This window comes from Halyomorpha halys, unplaced genomic scaffold (assembly GCF_000696795.3).
Source record: "Halyomorpha halys isolate HHAL.00 unplaced genomic scaffold, Hhal_1.1 Scaffold385.1, whole genome shotgun sequence".
Taxonomy (NCBI): Eukaryota; Metazoa; Arthropoda; class Insecta; order Hemiptera; family Pentatomidae; genus Halyomorpha; species Halyomorpha halys.
In genome coordinates this window covers 761,465-779,977 of record NW_027112337.1, presented here as the reverse complement: position 1 = coordinate 779,977, position 18,513 = coordinate 761,465, and the positions used below count along the sequence as shown (strand labels likewise).

Sequence of the window (18,513 nt, the reverse complement as noted above, 5' to 3'; positions counted from 1 at the left end):
ATAATAATAGGTAAAATAAAATAAATTACAGGTGCTTTAATAAATTAAATATTTGAGAATAGGCTAGGGATAGGTTTTGTTTGTCCGTTTTGTGATTGACTTGGGAAGCTTCTAATTATATAAAAATGCTTTCAGATAACAGTCATTTGTTGTGGTTAGGAACAGTGGCTAGTATGGAGATAATATCAAAATTAAAAGAGTGTTTGAATGTTAAGCTGTGTCCGGATAATTTTGAAGCAGTGAAGGGAGGAGACAGAATATTTGTGCTGGGTTATGCGGACTTTAAGTAAATTTTTTGTTTCGCCTATGTAAGATGCGTTACAATTAGAAGTGGAACAGGGGATACGGTACTCAACATGAGAATGGTATTGAGGTCGAATAGGATCTTTAAGATGGGTGTCTATAAAGGACAGTTTGCTATAAATATTAGGCGGATGTTAGGGATGGAGGAACGTAATTGTTTATAAATATCTGAAAGAAAGGGGATATAAGTTAATGATCTTTATAAAGGGATGGAACGATATTGTAGAGAATTTTATGTAGAAGGGGTACGGTTTTTATAATTTTAAATGAGTTTGTCGATGATTTTAGGAGGGAAGTTGTTGTTTAAGAGAATTTGTTTAATACAGAGTTAGTATCATGAAATTGAGAATCAGAGAGAGAAAAACAACAATGGAAATAAGATTTTTGGCTATGTTTAGTTTTTGATGGTAAGGATGTTGGGAGTAATAATTTAGAAGTCTTCCTGAGTAAGTTGGTTTTGTGTACCAATCGGTGGATATAGTGTTATTGGTGTTTCTTATGATGAGGAGGTCAAGAAATGGTAGCAAATTGTTTGTTTCTGATTCAACTGTAAAACATAAATGCGGATGATAGGAGTTGAAAGCAAATAAGATATCGGTGATTTTATTAGGGTTCAGTATTAAGAGGAGGTCATCAACATATTTTTTAATAAAAATTATGTCAATAGGAAACTGGAATAACGGAGTTGAGTAAATCATTAAGTACAATATTAGAAAGATCGGGGTTAGAGGATTACCCATAGCCAAGCCTGAAATTTGTTTAAAAAATTGAACATGGAATGTGAGGTAGCCGGATTTACAACAAAGTTGGAGAGACTTGAGGTAAGAAGAAAGGTCTTGGGAAGTAAGCAGTTCAATGGTTGACCAGTTAGATTCTACTAAAATTAGGACTTCAATGGGGATATAGGTAAATAAACTTTTAACGTCAAAGGAAATGAGAATGTAGTGTTCTGGAATGGTGAAGCCTGATAATTGATCGCGGAGGTGAGAAGAGTTGTGAATGTCACACAACACACACATCTCCATACTTCACGATTTACTCAACTCCGTTATTCCACAGTTTCCTAATGATATAATTTTTATCAACAAATATTTTGACGACCTCCTCTTAATACTGAATCCTAATAAAATCATTGATATCTTATTTGCTTTCAGTTAGGTTTCTAGTGAATCAATCCTTGTCCTTCTGTCGCTCGCTCTAGTGTGGCTTTCTTCAAATCAATCAGTTTTAGCCAACATTCCCCGCTTGACTGTAAATTTCTTCTCTCGTTCTCATATTATTCATTTCCCATTCTCTATATTTCTTATTCTACCTTTTTCTTATTTTATACATGTATACATATATATCACTCACTATATTTCATTTTCTGTCTTATTGTTCAATTTGTAGATTCAAATTTGTTTTTCAGTTTTTTAGACACTACTTACATATCTTCTTACCTACATAATATTATATTTCTTCTTTCACTGTTATCAATCTGCTACTGTCTAATTCCATGATTATCAATAAATTATTTTGTATAAGCCCAAATTGTTTAGTTTACTATTTCTTTTCAATTTTATGTTTCTCTAAATGATGGTTGTTATCTCTTTTGTTTTATAGTCCTGATGAAGACCTGAAACTCAGGTCGAAACATTGGCATAAATAAATATTTTTTTGTTTATTTATGTTTTTCTTTGCTGACTCTCCCGACCATCTTGTCTAATCAGTAATCTACCATCAACTATCTACACCTCTTCATGACAAGCGACATTGTTTCTCAAAATAGGTCATAGATGTCTTGATTGAATCTTCTTCACCAACATCTGTCATAACTGTTCTAAATATCTGCCATAGGATCTTTCTCTTAAATACTTGTAGTTCTTATTCACAAATCTTTGGCATAATCCACTTTTCTGATCAATATGATAGCACTGGCCAGATAAGTGTTTTATATTGATGCATTTTGGTCTTTCTTGACTACATGCTGGATCTGAAGTGCCACCTGAGACCAAAGTAGCATCTCTTGATAGCCAAAATTCTTCTATTCTCTTAATTTTGGGATTATTACCTTGTGTCACAGAGATTTGAAATTCACGAATTCCACTACCTTTTCAAATTTATAGGGTAGCATTGTGATGGTTCTCCTAGAGCTGATATTGCTCCAGAAACCATATACTTTGTTTTCCTTTCATTAATGTGGATTCCTAGCTATGTTACTGCATATACAAGTGCTATATGAGCTTTGATAATTGCATCAAGCGTGTGACCAACTATGTAAATGTTTTATGCATATGCAAGAAGCTGTTCTGTTCTATTTAAGGTAGTTCTGTTATCTGTATGCTTGAATGATTGCCTTTTCAAGTATCATGTTAAAGAGAAGGCAAGCTAGAGCATCATTAGATAAATAAAGGAGATAAATTAGGCTGACCTTAATTTGCATCACACACCTAACATTCCTCATGGTGAGTTTAATCAGCTTTATTAACTTTGTAGTGAGATGCGCCAGGCTGAGGTCCCCAGAGTTTGCCTTGAACTCACCAGAATGTGCCACCACGAGCCTCACTGAAGTCCTCAAATTTATAAATAACATTCTTTGATAAAAACATGTTGTTATTTACACATATTATTAATTTTGTATGTACTACTTAGTGTTGTCGATGAAACAATAAATGAAGCATACCAAAATAACACAAAACTACCTTAAGCATATCAGATAAGACCGCTTCTCGGTCACAGCCACATGCACTAGCTCTTTAAATAAGCACCCAACAGAGGCAAGGTCATTCTTGGACTCACCTTCCTCAGAAGAGGCCTATTCATTGCACGAGTAGCATAACTCTCTGCCCAGGGTAGTTCGGTGTGATAACCATTACTACAGTATATATGAGTTGATTTTTTTTTTTTTATTATGCTTATTCAATACTAGACCTTCTCCTAGTCTCCTTTGCTTTCTATTCCTATCCAACTATCTTAGTCCACCTGGCTGATCCCAGCACATAGAACTATTACCTATCTTTTCAGCAATACTAGTCCGTCTGGCTGATCCCAGCAACTAGTATTGCTGTATCCTGTTACAGTTCTAGTCTTTTTAGCTGATCCTAGCTACTAGGAACTGTTACCTATTCTTTCAGCAGTACTAGTCTGTCTGGTCCCAGCAACTAGAATCATCACTTTTTTTTTTTTTGTTCCCCCTTCCTGGCATTGCTGCCATACGGGGTTCGGCAAAAGTGGAGTAGTGCGTTAGGATTGCGCATGCCACTGCTGCCAATAAACATCTTTTTTCTTTTTTTTGTAAACTTTATTTTAATAAATATGAACATAATTAATGGTGGGACCATTTAATTTTTTTTGGGAACAATTTTCTAAAAGCATGGTGCAGCCCAGTACTCGGTTGAGTGCCTTAAGATGGGGCTACACCTTATCCAGCGGCATCCATCTGGTAAGTCCAATACGCCTGGTCCGCATCCGTCCGGTTTTCTTCTCGGAGTGCAGCTTTCCTCTCTTCATCTCTGCACTCCTGGTACCTGCGCCTGGCCCTATAGTACTCTCTCTTCAGCTGTGTCCACCATGTGACCGGACCGGGTGCTCTCGCCTTGCGGTGCTGACGGGTAATATTGGCCGCTTGGGTGATGGCGCCCGTCAGGGTTGCCACTCTGTGGTCAATTCCTGACTCTTCCTCCATCGGCGCCACCTCTTCCCATTCTCTATCCACCAATATTCCCTCCAGTTCGCCGATCGGGTCACAAAGCTCCTTTCCTCCACTAGGGCTCTGCCTTCCTCCTCCACTACACTGAAGGCTATGACCCGGTGGTCGGAGCTCGTGTCTGACCTTAGGGCCCAGTCCGCTATTCGCTTCGCCATGGGAGCCGTGGCCAGTGTCACGTCTATCCAACTCTGGCCCCTCGCACACACGAATGTGGGGCCAGAGGGCTCATTCATAACGACAAGCTGACACCTAGCCACACTCTCTTCCATCAGTTTCCCTCTGGCGTCTGTGCGTTGGTGTGTACCAGTGTATGTGTGCGTTGGTGTGTACCAGGAACCATGTTGTCGCAACAATATGGTTACAGGGTTTAGTGTGGCATCGAGGGTGGTCGCTTTGGGCAGTGGTGAGAGGAGGCCTAGAGCGGCAATCGTAATAGTTAATCCCTCTCTAGACGTTATGGAACTGAAGCAATTCACCACAGCAGATCAAGCGGCATGTTACATAAGGTGGGGAAGGATCTCCTTCGCCCTAGTTTCATCGTACATGTCGCCTAGAAGAAACCGTCCATGACCACTCGTCTTCGACCCATATTGACCTGCAGGATCTGCAGCCTACGCATAGTGCGTTCTTTTCACCTCCACGACCATCTTCTCCAGATGTAGCGGGCATTCCCTGGTGCCCAAACAGTGTTGGAGATCTTTCTCCTCTCTGCCTTGCTCACTACAGTTTCTGCAGCGCAGTGTCAGTCCCTTCTTCTTTGCTGGGCATTCTTTGATTTTATGCCCCGTGCCAAGACACCACTTACACGCCAGGTCCTCTGGGCATGCCTTGGCAGGGTGTCTATACTTCTGACACTGCAGGCAGCAGGAGGTCGAGGCAGTCTCTGATGGTCATGCCCCACCATCCTGTCGTTGTGTCGGCTGCGGACAAGTTCATCAGGGTAAGCCTCACTGACTGGTGGACTTCCACCACCCACATCATCGATAGCCCACCCCTAACAGGAGTGGAGAAGCAGGGTCTCATCCACTCCACCTTGTCCTCCTCTCTGACATTTCCGAGGCCACTCTTGTCCCACAGGTACTTAACCAAGATCTTCTCATCGCAGTGCTTTGGCACTCCTTTAACTTCGAGGCGGGGCCCCCTCGCCATCGCCAGCTTCGCCTCGAGTCCTCCCTGCTTCAGCTGGCCCCATTCTAAATGAATGAATGAAAAAATAACTTTATTCTAGGAGTCTCTTTGCTTGGTCCGCACCCTCTGTCCTTATCAGGACTGCATTACCATTGGTGACTCTCACCATTTTGGAAGAGACTCCTATCTGCTTCAGTTCCTCTTGACTCGGAGACCACCCTTATCCGCTGCCTTTGACTGTCACATAAGTGACAGTCTCCCCTGCCTTTCTAGGTACCTATGGGATACTGGCAAGAACACCGGCGAACATCAGCTTGCCCTTCTTCTCCTCTTTTTGCTCCTCCTTCTTCCCTTTTTCCTCTTTACCTGGACCCAATCCTTCTTGCCAGCATCGTGCTTTGCTTGGGGATCGCTTGGGCCCGGAACCGCCCTATACACCTCATCATCCTCACTTGAATCCTCCATCATATTCCTGCCCCGGCATATGGGGTTCTTACTCCCTTTCAGGGACACTGGAGCTGGGGCAGTGTCATGAAATTTTGGTACTGGTGGCTCCTTTCTACCTTTGGGTTCTTTCCACTGTGTCTTCTTCTGTGGCTTAGCCTCGCTGACCCTTTCAGAGGTAGGAGACACCTCATTCTCATATCCCTGGAGGGCTTCCCCCTTCGTCTTCACTATTCCTGGAGCCACCATTTCTGCTATCTTGTCCGTAATTATACTATATAGCTGGTCGGTGTATAGGGCTTCCCGGACCACCTCCCTAACTATACCAGGAACGGAGTGCCATTTGGCCTCCAGTCCAACCACAATGTCCCTGATTTCACCAATTTTTTGGTTGATGTGCTCTTGGTTCTGTAAACTGATTTTAGTGTGAGTCAAGTACCTCCTGATTCCATCAGCTAGGGTCCTGGTTCTCTTACGGGGACTATCTTCTAACCACCTCGTGGCCCCACTCTTTTCCTAAATTCGGCCAAAACTATTCGGTGAAATTTGTTAAAATTACACTCCATACTAAAACACCTCGGTACCAACGTTTTGGCACACTCCTGTTCTCCAAAATATCTCTACAAGTACTTTAATACGCAAAAAAACTAACAAAACTCACTGGACATGTTCTCTCTACTCAGCAGTCAGTAAACAACTCTAGAATCATCACCTGCCCTATCAGCAGTGCTGGTCCATCTGATCCCAGCAACTAGTCCTGCTGTATCCTGTCTACAGTTCTAGTCCCTCTGGCTGATCCCAGCAACTAGAACTGTTACCTATCTGCTAGCCTACTAATCCTCTCATTTACCTGCATCGGTGTCTAAGGCTTATCCCCTAACACGGTCGATTCTTACTTATTTCTTATGAAAATTCCTGAATATCCTATGTCGAGGACCTTCTGGGGAGTAGTTATCAGACTGGAGTACCATTGTAACCGACCAACCTTACACATCTGTCTATATGAATGCTTCGACAACTTATCTTGTATATTAAGGTTTTTCATGCCTTTAAAAATGTTGATTCATGGTATCATAGGCTGGCATAAAGTGTATTCAAAAGTAGTGTGTTTTTCATGTTATATTCCCTTCCTCTTTCAAGGATTTTTCAGAGGGAGAATATGTAATCAATGGTGGACTTTACTCTCCTGAAGCTATTTTGGCAACCTTTTTTTTTTTTCCTGTAGTCTCTTCTTCCTATGATGCAAATGTTGTCTCTGTCCTTACTGCTGTTCTGAGTAACCTACGGCAACCGAAAGGTTGAATTGGAAGGGCTACCATAATTTAGGCAATACTATATGGTAGTACATGGTCTGAATTGAATTGGGGGGCTCCCATCAGAAAGGCGCCCATGTAGCCTGCAACATCTCCTCCAGCGCTCTTGGTAGCAAGAAAAGTAACCGGGCCGATGAGAGAGAGCCATCTTGTTTTTGTATTTTGCCAACACAGTTCTTTTTTTCTCTTTTTCTTCACAATCTTCGATAAGAAAATAAGTGAGTAAAGAGGTGCCCCCCCCCTGGAGCAGAGGAGAGAGAGAGAAAGAGATCAAGAAATGAGGGAATTCAAGAGATAGGGACGCAGAAGCTAGAGAATATACTAAGTCCACCTAATGCAACAACTAACATCTCCGTCATCACCAATCACCTCATTATATCTACAATTTTCCATAGCCCAGTCATTCAAAATTTATTAACCCATCTAACTATACATTTTTTTTTGGCCACCCCCTACACCACGTGTAATTCATATAATAGAGTTTTATTATCATCCAATCATGTATTATTTTTCATTTATATACAGTCCACTCAAACCCAACCAGCCAACCAAAAGTGAAGTGTTCCTGGCATTAAGGTGAAGGCATACTTCATACAATTGCTCAGTACACTCTCTAATTCATTAGCTTTTAGGCCAGATATTTTGCATCTGTTGCCACTTATCAAATCTTGAGGATATTATTTCTTTCTTTGAGGATCCAAGCACCATATCTGCAGCTTCTAGTGCTTTGGAACAGGCATCCCATTGCAAATCAACATTTGAACCTTTACTTATTTTGGTTGATAATCTTCTCTCTAGTTCTGCTATATACCTCTCTTGAATTTCAGGATCTTTCAACTTCCTAACGTTATATCTTTTTATCTTTTCACTGCATTGATCAGACTTACTTCATCTTATCCTGGCATAGATATGTACAATTCTTAGGTAGTGATCATAATCCATGTTGGCAATTCTGAAGACCCTTACATTTTTGAAATTGTATTAATTTTTTCTGTCTACCGAAATGTGATTGATGTGATTAGTGGTTCATTGGTTTGTATATATTCTTACCAATTTTAGCGTTGAAGTCACTAGCTATTATTTTCATGATGTATTCCGCCCATGCAGAGAGGGTCCTTTCAAGCATGTCATAGAAGCTATCTTTTTTTGTTCTAATCTGTGACTTCTTTATGTGCATATATATTGACAATATTGTAATTATATAGGTTTCCTTGTGTGCATTTTATCCTAATTCTGGGATTTATAGTATTGAATCCTATAACGAGCTTCCTCTGTTTGTCTTTGACTACTAAGCATGTACCAAATTCATGTTGCCTTTTACTGTAGCTTTAAAATATAGTGTGGCTCTGCTTTTCCAATATGCCCTTGTCCACTGAACCTCCTGGTTTGCAATCAAGTCACATTTGTTAACTTGTTAACGTTAATTAACAATAAGTTAACATTAATTTGGTTAAGAAGCACTTTATTTATCATTGTATATTGGAATATACTGTCCTTATATCAACCTGGAGCATTTACTTATTTACATACAAATAATAAACTAATAAAGAAACATTACCTGAGAATATCAAAATAAATAAAATCTTATTGTAATTATTAATAATTTAAGTTCAAAATATTCATTTTTTCTAAACGAACATCCTTAAAATCATTTGAATGGTTAGAAAAGATTTTTGTATAGGAAAAAGTATACTTAATATTGTCTGCCTGTCAGGAAATAAAGGCTGTTTAAAATATATATACATTTTTGGTTTTTTCACCACTTTCAAAATCCATGTTAATCATGAATAGGATGATAGTAAACAAACTGGATTTATTGTGAAAAGAAAAACCTTTGTTGGAACATGCCTGTAAATGGATCAACCTTTAACGAAGAATGAAGTTAGTTTCTTTGGTGTTTCAGAGATTTTTTCCTAAAATAAACTTTTAATGACCTTAATTCTATAATAAATTTTCTCAGGGCAGGTAATTGTGAATTGCTTCATTTTATTATTGTGTTTTATAAATAATGTGAGAAATATGGACACTATTACAAATTTGTTTGTAGTGCTTTTATTTTCATTTAAGTTTTTAAGCTATTTATTACCTTTGTATTTTTTATAGATATCAAGTACTAATGCTGCTACAGAGGCAGGGATGGAATCAGTAAAGAAAGCTTACAATGCTGCTGAAGATATTAAAAACCAGTTTGAAAATGTTGTTATTAAGCTTTCTGAAATGAATAAGAATTTTGATTCATTTATTAAAGCTCAAGGAGCATCTCCTTCTGAAATACGCCATGTCGCTAATGAAGTGAGTTTTAAATTACTAAAAAAAATATTCCTCTTTAAATTATGTTCACAGTATTGTTTTAATTATCAAGAATCATTCGTAATCAATGTAAAACATTGGTGTAGCTGATAAGTATTCTATTTGAACTATGTAGAATGTTTTAAGCTGACCAGCACATGAGTCATTAGTAATTTTTTTTCTGAAAAGCAAAAAGGGCTCATTATTATTTTAGACAGCAAATCGAAGGAAGATTTTGTATATTAGTTGTAAATTGGCCAGTTTGCGTGGGTATTACTTGGTCTTATTTGTCTGCTTGTTACATAGATCAGTTTACGTAGATTGGGAGTGGGACCGAGTGTTTCAGATGCCCTGAATGATGACCAAAAAAACATAGAAATGGTTTTAATTTTCTTAAAAAGGAATAATCTTTTGAATAAGATCTAAACCCAAAAGTTTGTCATATGTATTAAAAAATTCTAAAATAATTAATTATTCAAACTTATTTAGCAATTAAATTATTTCAAATCTTGAAATAGAATTATAAAGTGAGAAGCGTGGGCGTTGATGACCTTAAGGTTTTACGCCCAAAAGCCCTAACCAACAACAACATAGATCAGTTAAACGTCTAAGTATAATAATAATATTCTTTACGAGGAAAAGATGGTTGGGGGTGCGGTCAAAGAGAAACACCAATAAGTTGTATTAACCTATTTTATTGTGCCAACATTTCGGCTAGAGTTTCTAGCCTTCTTCAGGGCTAAGAACAGAACAAGATAACAAACAAAGTAAGTATAGAAAATAAAAAAGAAAGTATAAACAGAATAACATAAAATGAATAATTTTACAAAATAGAATTAATAAAATGAAGTGATGAGAGAAGTGGAAAATAAAATGTATACATAGGTGTTGAAAAAGTGGGTAAAATAACATAATTAAGGAAATGAAATAAAAATGAAGTTATATAATGCAAAGAAGTATGAACATATTAGTTATTAATAATTTAAAAATTGAAATATGGAAAGAAAAAGAAAATTGAGAGGAAGAAAATATATGTAACAATAATAGGCAAAATATAAGTAAAGTATACCATAAGAAATGAATAGGAAAAAAAATAAAATAAAAAATTTTGAAAACACCAATAATAATATAGTGAACATAACGTATAACGTGGGTAAGGAAAATGGATAAAAGTGGTGAAAAGAAGGGATGGAAAATAAAGAAAGGGGAAAGAAAAAAAAAAGAATAAAACGAATCTGTTAGCTTGAAAATCAAATGCCTAATGGATACAGCGCCAAATCTGAATTAAAAAAGCTGTTACAAGAATGAATAAGTGTTTTTTAAGAGGAAACATTACGAGAGAGTAAAACACGGTCAACTATCTCTCATAATTATGAACGTCATCCACGGTCAACTATCTCTCATAATTAATAATATTCTTTATTTATTCTGGTATTGATCCCTTTAGAATAATATACAGGTGTCTAAATTAGGCTTTAGAGCCTTAGAGTAAAATACAAATTAAAACTGAAATTATACATCATAAAATATAATATAATAATTAATTTGAAAAAATAAAAATGAGCAACAATAATTAACAAAATATATAAAATAATGATTGAACAAATAAAATAAAACCATTTCATATCATATAACATAAGATGGCAAACACTTCTGATAATAAATAAAAGAAAACAAAAATGATAAAAAATCAAATACAATTAAACTAAAAATACTAGATCGTCCGGACACAGCTTCACGCCCAGGCCTGCACCAATACGGAGAACCGTTCCCAGTACAGTCTCTCCCTGCTTCTCAGGAATTCCCCTAATCTCTACAGTATTATTTAGGTGATTCTGTTCCACCTGATTAATTCTAACCTCAAGGTCACATATTTTAGCTTTAAGATTGTTGTTTTCTAAGGACAATCCTTCGATTTTAATCTTCTACTGGTCCAGGAGAGCTTCGATCTTCTCTAGCCTTTCTAAATTTTCAAAAGAAAGCTCTGACTGCTTCTGAAGAGTGTCCTTTATATCTCTGAGCTCATCGATGCACTCAGTATAGAATGTTACATGAAAGTAATGCTTTCATCTTTAAGCTATAGTTTTGGATTAATAAATTATTCCTAAAAAATTATTAATACAAATAAAATTAATGATTGATAAATGTAATAATTAATGATTAATAAAATAAAATTTATTTCTTAAAAATATTAAAATTTTGCGAAAATCAAGAATTAGAAATATTTTCTCGAGCGATATATATGATTAAATATAAGTGTTTGTTAATTCTGTTTTGGTATTAAAAAAAAAAAAAAAACATGAAATAAAGTTTATATTATTGATCACCATATATACCAATGTCAGCTCGAAGGATAACTTTGTCTTCTTGTGCTGTAAGGCAGTCCCTATAACATATATTTTGTGTACATAAAGCTAACAGTGATCCTATATTTTTTTGCTGTATTTTCTAAAGAAATGCGTAAGTTCTTCAACCACTATGTCAGTTCTTCCAATGATTTCCAGGCCATTAGTATCACTTACAGTGTAGATAATTATCCAAATTTGATAATTATATACTAATAATTTTTGTATTTTTGTCATCATAGCAAATTCTTAAAAATAATTTTCATTTTGTTGGGAGGAAAATATTAGTGCTTTTTGGGAGAAATGAATATTTGTTAAGAAATTACTGAAGTTTGCTCATTATTGTATGAAGTAATTGCTCTTGTAAGAATAATTCTTGTGTGACTTGTTATCTAGTAGGCATTCAAAAAAGGATGCCTTCCATACAGGAGATGTAATTTTTATAATTAGGAAAAATATATAAGTCAAAATCAGTTACTAAAAAAAACAAAAAACAACAATACTAAATCTCTCTATTATACCTTATGTTGCATAATTTACTTTACTTTTTTAATGATTCCTTTGATATTTACTTTTCCTCATTATAACTTAATTTTAAACTGTGAAAATTTAATATATTTATTATTTTTTTAACTCAGTCCAAATTCATATTTGTGTTGACATGGGAACGTATTTATTCATACCTAATCATTTTCAGAAACATTCAATATTTCTGGTAATGACTGATATCAAATATTAGTGTAAATAGTGTGTAAAAAAAATATTAATATTACAAATATGATGATATCACCATCCTTATAATTACCTTATTTTTATTATGTTATAACCCAATTAGTCTTTACAATTATGATTAAAATGATAATAGTACTTAATAATAGCATTGCTGATGTATTTTTCTTTAGGCTTTAAATTTGAATATTCAATTGAAACCACAGCAAATAAAGGAATTAGCTGATAAGATCAATGAAACAATTGGGTCTCTTCCTAATATCAATTCCATACTGGAGGATACAAAACAAAATCAAACTCTGGCAAATAATTTGAAAATAAAAGCTGACGAGGCTAAGTAAGAAAATCATAAACTCTATGTATAAAAAAATATTTTGTTATGAATTTTTGCATGCTCTCAGATAAACTTTTTAGAATATTTATTTGGCTTTATATTTAATCTAATTTGGGCCAATGTTTAACATTATTGAAGTTATGTGAACTGAATTTGTAATTTTTAAGGATATTAGTTAGACAATTCCCCATTTTCTGTGGGATTTAATGGCATAATTGCATGGATAACCCTCACATAAAAAATGGTTGTAGAAACCTCTAAAAAACACATTACACCACATCAAATATGTAATTAATTTACAATGAGTAACTAGCAACACATAGTTCCAGAGGGGTCCTTTTTTACTCTCAATAGAATTTTTGCATTTCCTACTCATTTTATTAATCCTAGTATCGACATGATATCTTGTTTTTTTTTTCTTCTGGCAAAGAAGCACCGCGGCCACAGAGGGCCTATTGTACACCGTCCCTCCTCTGCTCAAAACAGGCCAATTGCCTTTGCAAATCTGGACACTTTATAATGATCCACTGTCTCGCAAAGTTTGGCGTCCAAGATACAATCCTTACCGAAGATGAATCGTGTTCTTGCCACTACATCACATCTGTAAATGATGTGGTAAGCAGTCTCTTCATCCTTCCTGCAGAACCTGCAGATAGGGGACTCTATCCATCTCATTTTATAGAGATGTCTGACAATGTCCCGTATATAGACTAGTCACCCATCTTAAAATACTCCTATCCATATTAAGAAGACAGCTACTTCGAGCAGGATCCCTTGAGAAACATTTTTGATTGTTCCATTCCTCTGGTACTTCTCCAGAGTAACCCAGCCTTGCTCTCAGCAATCTTTTTGATGTGCCTCTTGGCACGTGGTTGAGACTAATCCCACATATGGGGTCAGGTATAAAAGGAGCGGATCCTTGCTAGGTAGTCCACTCGCTCATTACCTTTAATACCTTTATGTCCAGGCACCCATTCCACCCGCACCTTGGCCAAGGAGAGAGCATTCAAGTTAGCCTTACACTCCTCCTAGTTATCCAGCGCATGGATGGCTGCCTGTCTGTCCGTCTAAATCGTAATTAGCCTTTCCCTTGTGCCCTCTTTTATTAAATTCTGGGCACTGACATTTATTGCAACACCTCAGCCTGGAATACTGTGGTGTTTTCCTAACGAGATGGATGTGCCTTGATTAGGCATGTCCATCCTCCATATCCCTGCTCCAGGTCCTTGTTCCATTAGGGATCTGTCTGTGTAGCAGTTTATCCCATTACATGGCTTGTGTGGAGTAGACCCTTCAATCATTACACAAAGTAAGTGTTCTTGTATTTCTTCACCTGATGATGAGAATGTATAGCCAGGATCCCGTCTTCATTGATCCTCCTGAACAGTCTGCCATGTCCCTCATAAGTTAGGGAATGGTAGTTCGTTCCTAGTTTCATAAGCCTATATGCAGAGCTAAGGGCTTGAGCTTCAATCTCTATATGCAGAGGTTTAATGTTCAGAAGAACCTCCATTGCTGCAGAAGGAGTAGTGCTTATGGCACCCGTTATCATGAGGCACGCCAGTCTCTGAAGTTTCCCAAGCCAAGCTTGAGATGTGGCGACCTGATTGCAATGTTCCGTCTGTTAGTGAAGACACAAAGACTGACCTTTTGAGGATTGATGCTCAGACCATATTCCTGGCACCATCCATTCATAAGGTCCACCGATGTTAGAAGCAATCCTGAGATAATTTCTGGGAATTTGCCTTTTATCAGCACAGCGATATCATCAGCATATCCCTGCGTGTAAAAACTTGCCTTATTAAATCTGATAAGTAAGGTGTCCACCACTATACACCACAGGAGAGGAAATAGCACTCCACCCTGCGGACAGCCACCAGCGGGCTTCATCCACACCTTGTGTGTCCTAGCTCTGACTTGAGCAATCTTCCTTCCAACATCGCATTGATCCAGTTGAAAGAAAGTTGTCCCACCCCTTTCATTTCCATGGCTCTTGCCATGGTTCTGTAAGGAGTACGATCAAAGGCGCCTTCAATGTCAATGAAGACACCAGCCATAATCTCCTTATAGGCAAAACTCTTTTCAACCCTGGATACAAAATGGTGTAAAGCATTCTCACAGGATTTCCCGGATTGATAGGCAAATTGAGCGCTGTGTAGTGGTCTCTCTACCAGTTTAGTTTCCCTAGTATGTCCAGAACCTTCTCAAGTGTCTTCATTAAGAAGGATGTCAGACAGATAGGTCTATATGTCTTGGGGTTGTCATAAGAAGCTTCCCCTGGTTTGGGTATATAGCACACCTTCAACACTCTCCAGCTACATGGAATGTGACTCAGTGCTGAATTCCCCCTTAGCAAAGCTAAGAAGTATGGTTTCAAGACCGGTAGGCCTTTTTGTAATAAGGCCGGAAAACTTCCATCCGTACCGGCTGATTTAAAGGGCGAGAAAGATCTAATCGCCCCCTCAACCTTGCCAGAGTTGACAATCCTATTTGCCTCGACCCACTTATGTCCACTACAAGTGCAGCTCTCTATAGTGGGGGTTGTGTCATTTTCTTTTTTCAGTGCACACCCTGGGAAGTGTGAGCGTGCCAGAGCCTCCAGGGTTCCCACCTCAGAATTGGAGTCCCTGGATAGAATCCTATTGATTCTGAACGTGGAGGGAGCTTCATTAACATCATTGCAGAATCTCCTCCATGCCCCTCTTTTTAGCCTTCCTCACAGCTTTATAAGTGTCCCAATAGCCTGTTATTTTCGCTGTGTTGAAGAGTCTCCTTGTGAGTCCTCTCAGCCTTGCCAATTCCTCATTCCACCAGGTCGTATTCCTGTTGGTTTGGATCCTGCATACACTGTTGTTATCAGTGTAGGATCTTATGATCGCATCCGTTAAGGACGTATTAAGACATTCAAGCTGCCAGGTGTTCCTGGACAACTCTTGACCTCTTCCTCAAGTTGGGTACAGTAGGAATCCCAATTCGTCAACTTTGGATTCCTGTACACCGACTCGGTCATGTCACATGTTGTTAAGTCATACCTGATGTACCAATGGTCTGAGCATGACTCTTCATCCGAGACGTGCCAGTTCTTGATCATCGGACCTACTCGACTAGTGGCTATGGTTATATCTATGACTTCCGCCCTCACCCTATTGACAAAGGTAGCCTTGCTACCTCTGTTGAGGACCTCTAAGTCATGCCCTAAAAGATACTTTAAAAGAGACACCTCTCTGTACTCCCCCAGAGCCAATGATGGGCATTGGCGTCCATGGAAACCACTACCTCATCCTTCCCAGCCAGCCCATCCACCATCTTCCTCAAGGCCGCTGTTGGAATGGCCTCTTCATATGGGAGATAGCCAGAGGCAAATATCACCTCCCTATGGGTTCCCTCTTAGGGCCAAGTTCACTGCTGCCAAGTCCCTGAAACATAAGTGCCAAAGAGGCAGCATCTTGAGTTTAATTTTATACAGGATACAGGTTCTGGCATGCATTGGCACAGGAATAATGCTGTACTCCCGCATGCCCAGTCCGCTGATCCTGCCTTTAAATAAGCCCCACGCTGGACGCTAGACTATATAACCGCAAAGTTTGATTTATCTTTAGTTATATATTTATCGTTTATTCTTGCCCACGCTCAGTGGAGAAGGGGGTGAGTTGAAGTAAAAAAAATATATTTATATAATCGCAAAAGGAAAAAAAAGGAAAAATCAGAAACAAAGAATAAATTGCTCCTTAGGCGTCACGTTATTTAGATGGCGTCACTAGAAAAAAAGATTGTGGAGTCATTAGGGACCCCTGCGGTATTACACAGGTTAAAATGAATATGAATAAATAGGAAATAAAATAATTTCGGTTTTTGAAAATTATTAGTTGATTGTTTTTGTTTTTTTGTTAAGACTTTTTTTTATTTTTCAATCCACTTTTCTACAAAGAAAGTTTATTAACCAGTAATACATCATTTTTGTGTGTATTTATAAAAATAAAAAAAATATGTAGAATAAACAACATCATCGATAATCATGAATTGACTGTAGTTATAATAACTTGGTATTTTCTTTCAATTTTGCCATCATTGCACCAATTGTAATAATAACAGTAATAAACAACATCATCGATAATAATGAATTGACTCTAGTTATAATAACTTGGTATTTTCTTTCAATATTGCCATGTTATTGCAAATTTTCAATATTTTTTAAATTATTAAGTATTTTTTGAAGTTCAGAACCTTAACTAGAATTTGAAATGAGGTGTAGATAGTTGACCGTAGATTAATGATTGGAGAAGTTTGTCGAGGGGTGCGGTCAGCAAAGAACAACCGCAGTTACAGGCCTACCTTCTACGCCATAACCCCTGATGAAGACCAGAAATTCAGGTCGAAACGTCGGCATAAAATAAATAAATATGGTTTTGTTTATTTATGTTGTTCTTTGCTGACTGCACCCCCCGACAAACTTCTCCAATCATTAACTAGAATTTATTTATGTAGGATTTTAAAAAAAATACACCTCTGATAATTTTATGTTGTATATAATATATAATATTATTGTATAATATATATAATAACTTTAATTGCTTCATCCTCTCATTACATTTCTGGTTTATAATTATTCCAAGTCTTTTTTCTTTATTTAAAAGGCTATCCTTCAGAAATAATCGCAATCTCAGTATAGTTCTGTTTTCTCTGTAGCAAGCTCTGTTGTCTATTCTTAGTTTACCATATTTTACTAGCCAAGATAGGCATTCAGAAATTTAGAATAAAAAAAATTAGTTAGAGACCATGTCTCTTTATTGTGCTTTACCACCATGAAATATTTAAAATTTTAATCCTAGGTCACTTTTCCATTGTGGTGTATTTAATGATAATCTAAAAGTTTAAATTTTTATAATTGCAGGTCTTCAGCTGAGCAAGTTCTTGAAAAAGCCCAAAGAGTTATTAGTGCCCTTAAAGCAGCAAAGGAAGCTCAAGAAGAAGCTGAACAAGCAATTAATACTGCTCATGAGGACATAACTGCAGCCAAAAAAGATTTGAAACAGGTATTAATCTACTGATAATTAAGTTTTGGTGGGGTTGAATGGAGGAAAATAGTAGGTCAAAAGCTCTACTGACATTAATGAACAACAAAGAAATCTTTTGATTATCTTTGATCTTTGAAAATGTTCCTGGAAAAATGTTAAATTATTATTATAATTAATTAGAAAATTCTTAGTTTAAATCTATCTATCCTTGAATTTATGCAGTATTTTATTTTTAACTTTTACATTAGTTGATATATACAAATATAATTTTAATTTTAGATAAAAAGTGAAACAGAAGAAGCCAATTCAAAGACGTATAATATAGACCAAATACTTAACGGTACATCTAAAAATTTGACTACTCTCCAAGTAGAGGTTCTTAAACATGAAACAGGTGCTAAACAAGTGTCAGTGGAAGCAGAGAAAGTTTCAAAGGAGGTACTATTTATATATATATTGTAATATTTTTTAAAAATTAAAAAATAAAATAAAACGAATCTTTACTCGTTTTAAAACTTTCTTCAAATATAAGAAGATACTTGGGTTCAAATTAAGAACACTAATATCAAATGGATAATAGAATTATATTTAACTTGTATAATATAAAAAAGACTCTTAATTTTATTATATAAAAAGAGAGAGAGAGACTCTTAATCTCAGGGCGTGTGGTTGCTAGACAATCAGAATACAGATACAATAATTTCTCTTAATTTAAATTAAAATCTATTTTACACATGTATCTATTATTATGCATACAAAACTAACCAAGCTATGCGATCTTCCTTTGATGATTTCTGCTGTCTTCTTTGTTCTTAATCTTATTGTTCTGTCCTAGCATCAAATATGGCTTCCTTCTTGACAGAAATTGTTGACCCCGTCATACCAGAGACCATCTCTCCTTGGTGCCACAAACAGAACTCTTCCC

General features: G+C 36.8%; 1 protein-coding gene across 1 annotated transcript in view; it reads left to right on the top strand.

The window, feature by feature from the left end:
• The window catches only part of LanB1 (laminin subunit beta-1), a gene marked incomplete in the record, with an annotated part of 117,514 nt that overhangs the window by 92,268 nt on the left and 6,733 nt on the right, over window positions 1-18,513 (top strand). The window contains 4 exon segments of the mRNA XM_067050256.1: window positions 8,980-9,168; window positions 12,413-12,576; window positions 17,465-17,606; window positions 17,868-18,026. Coding sequence (XP_066906357.1) covers window positions 8,980-9,168; window positions 12,413-12,576; window positions 17,465-17,606; window positions 17,868-18,026 — 654 coding nt within the window.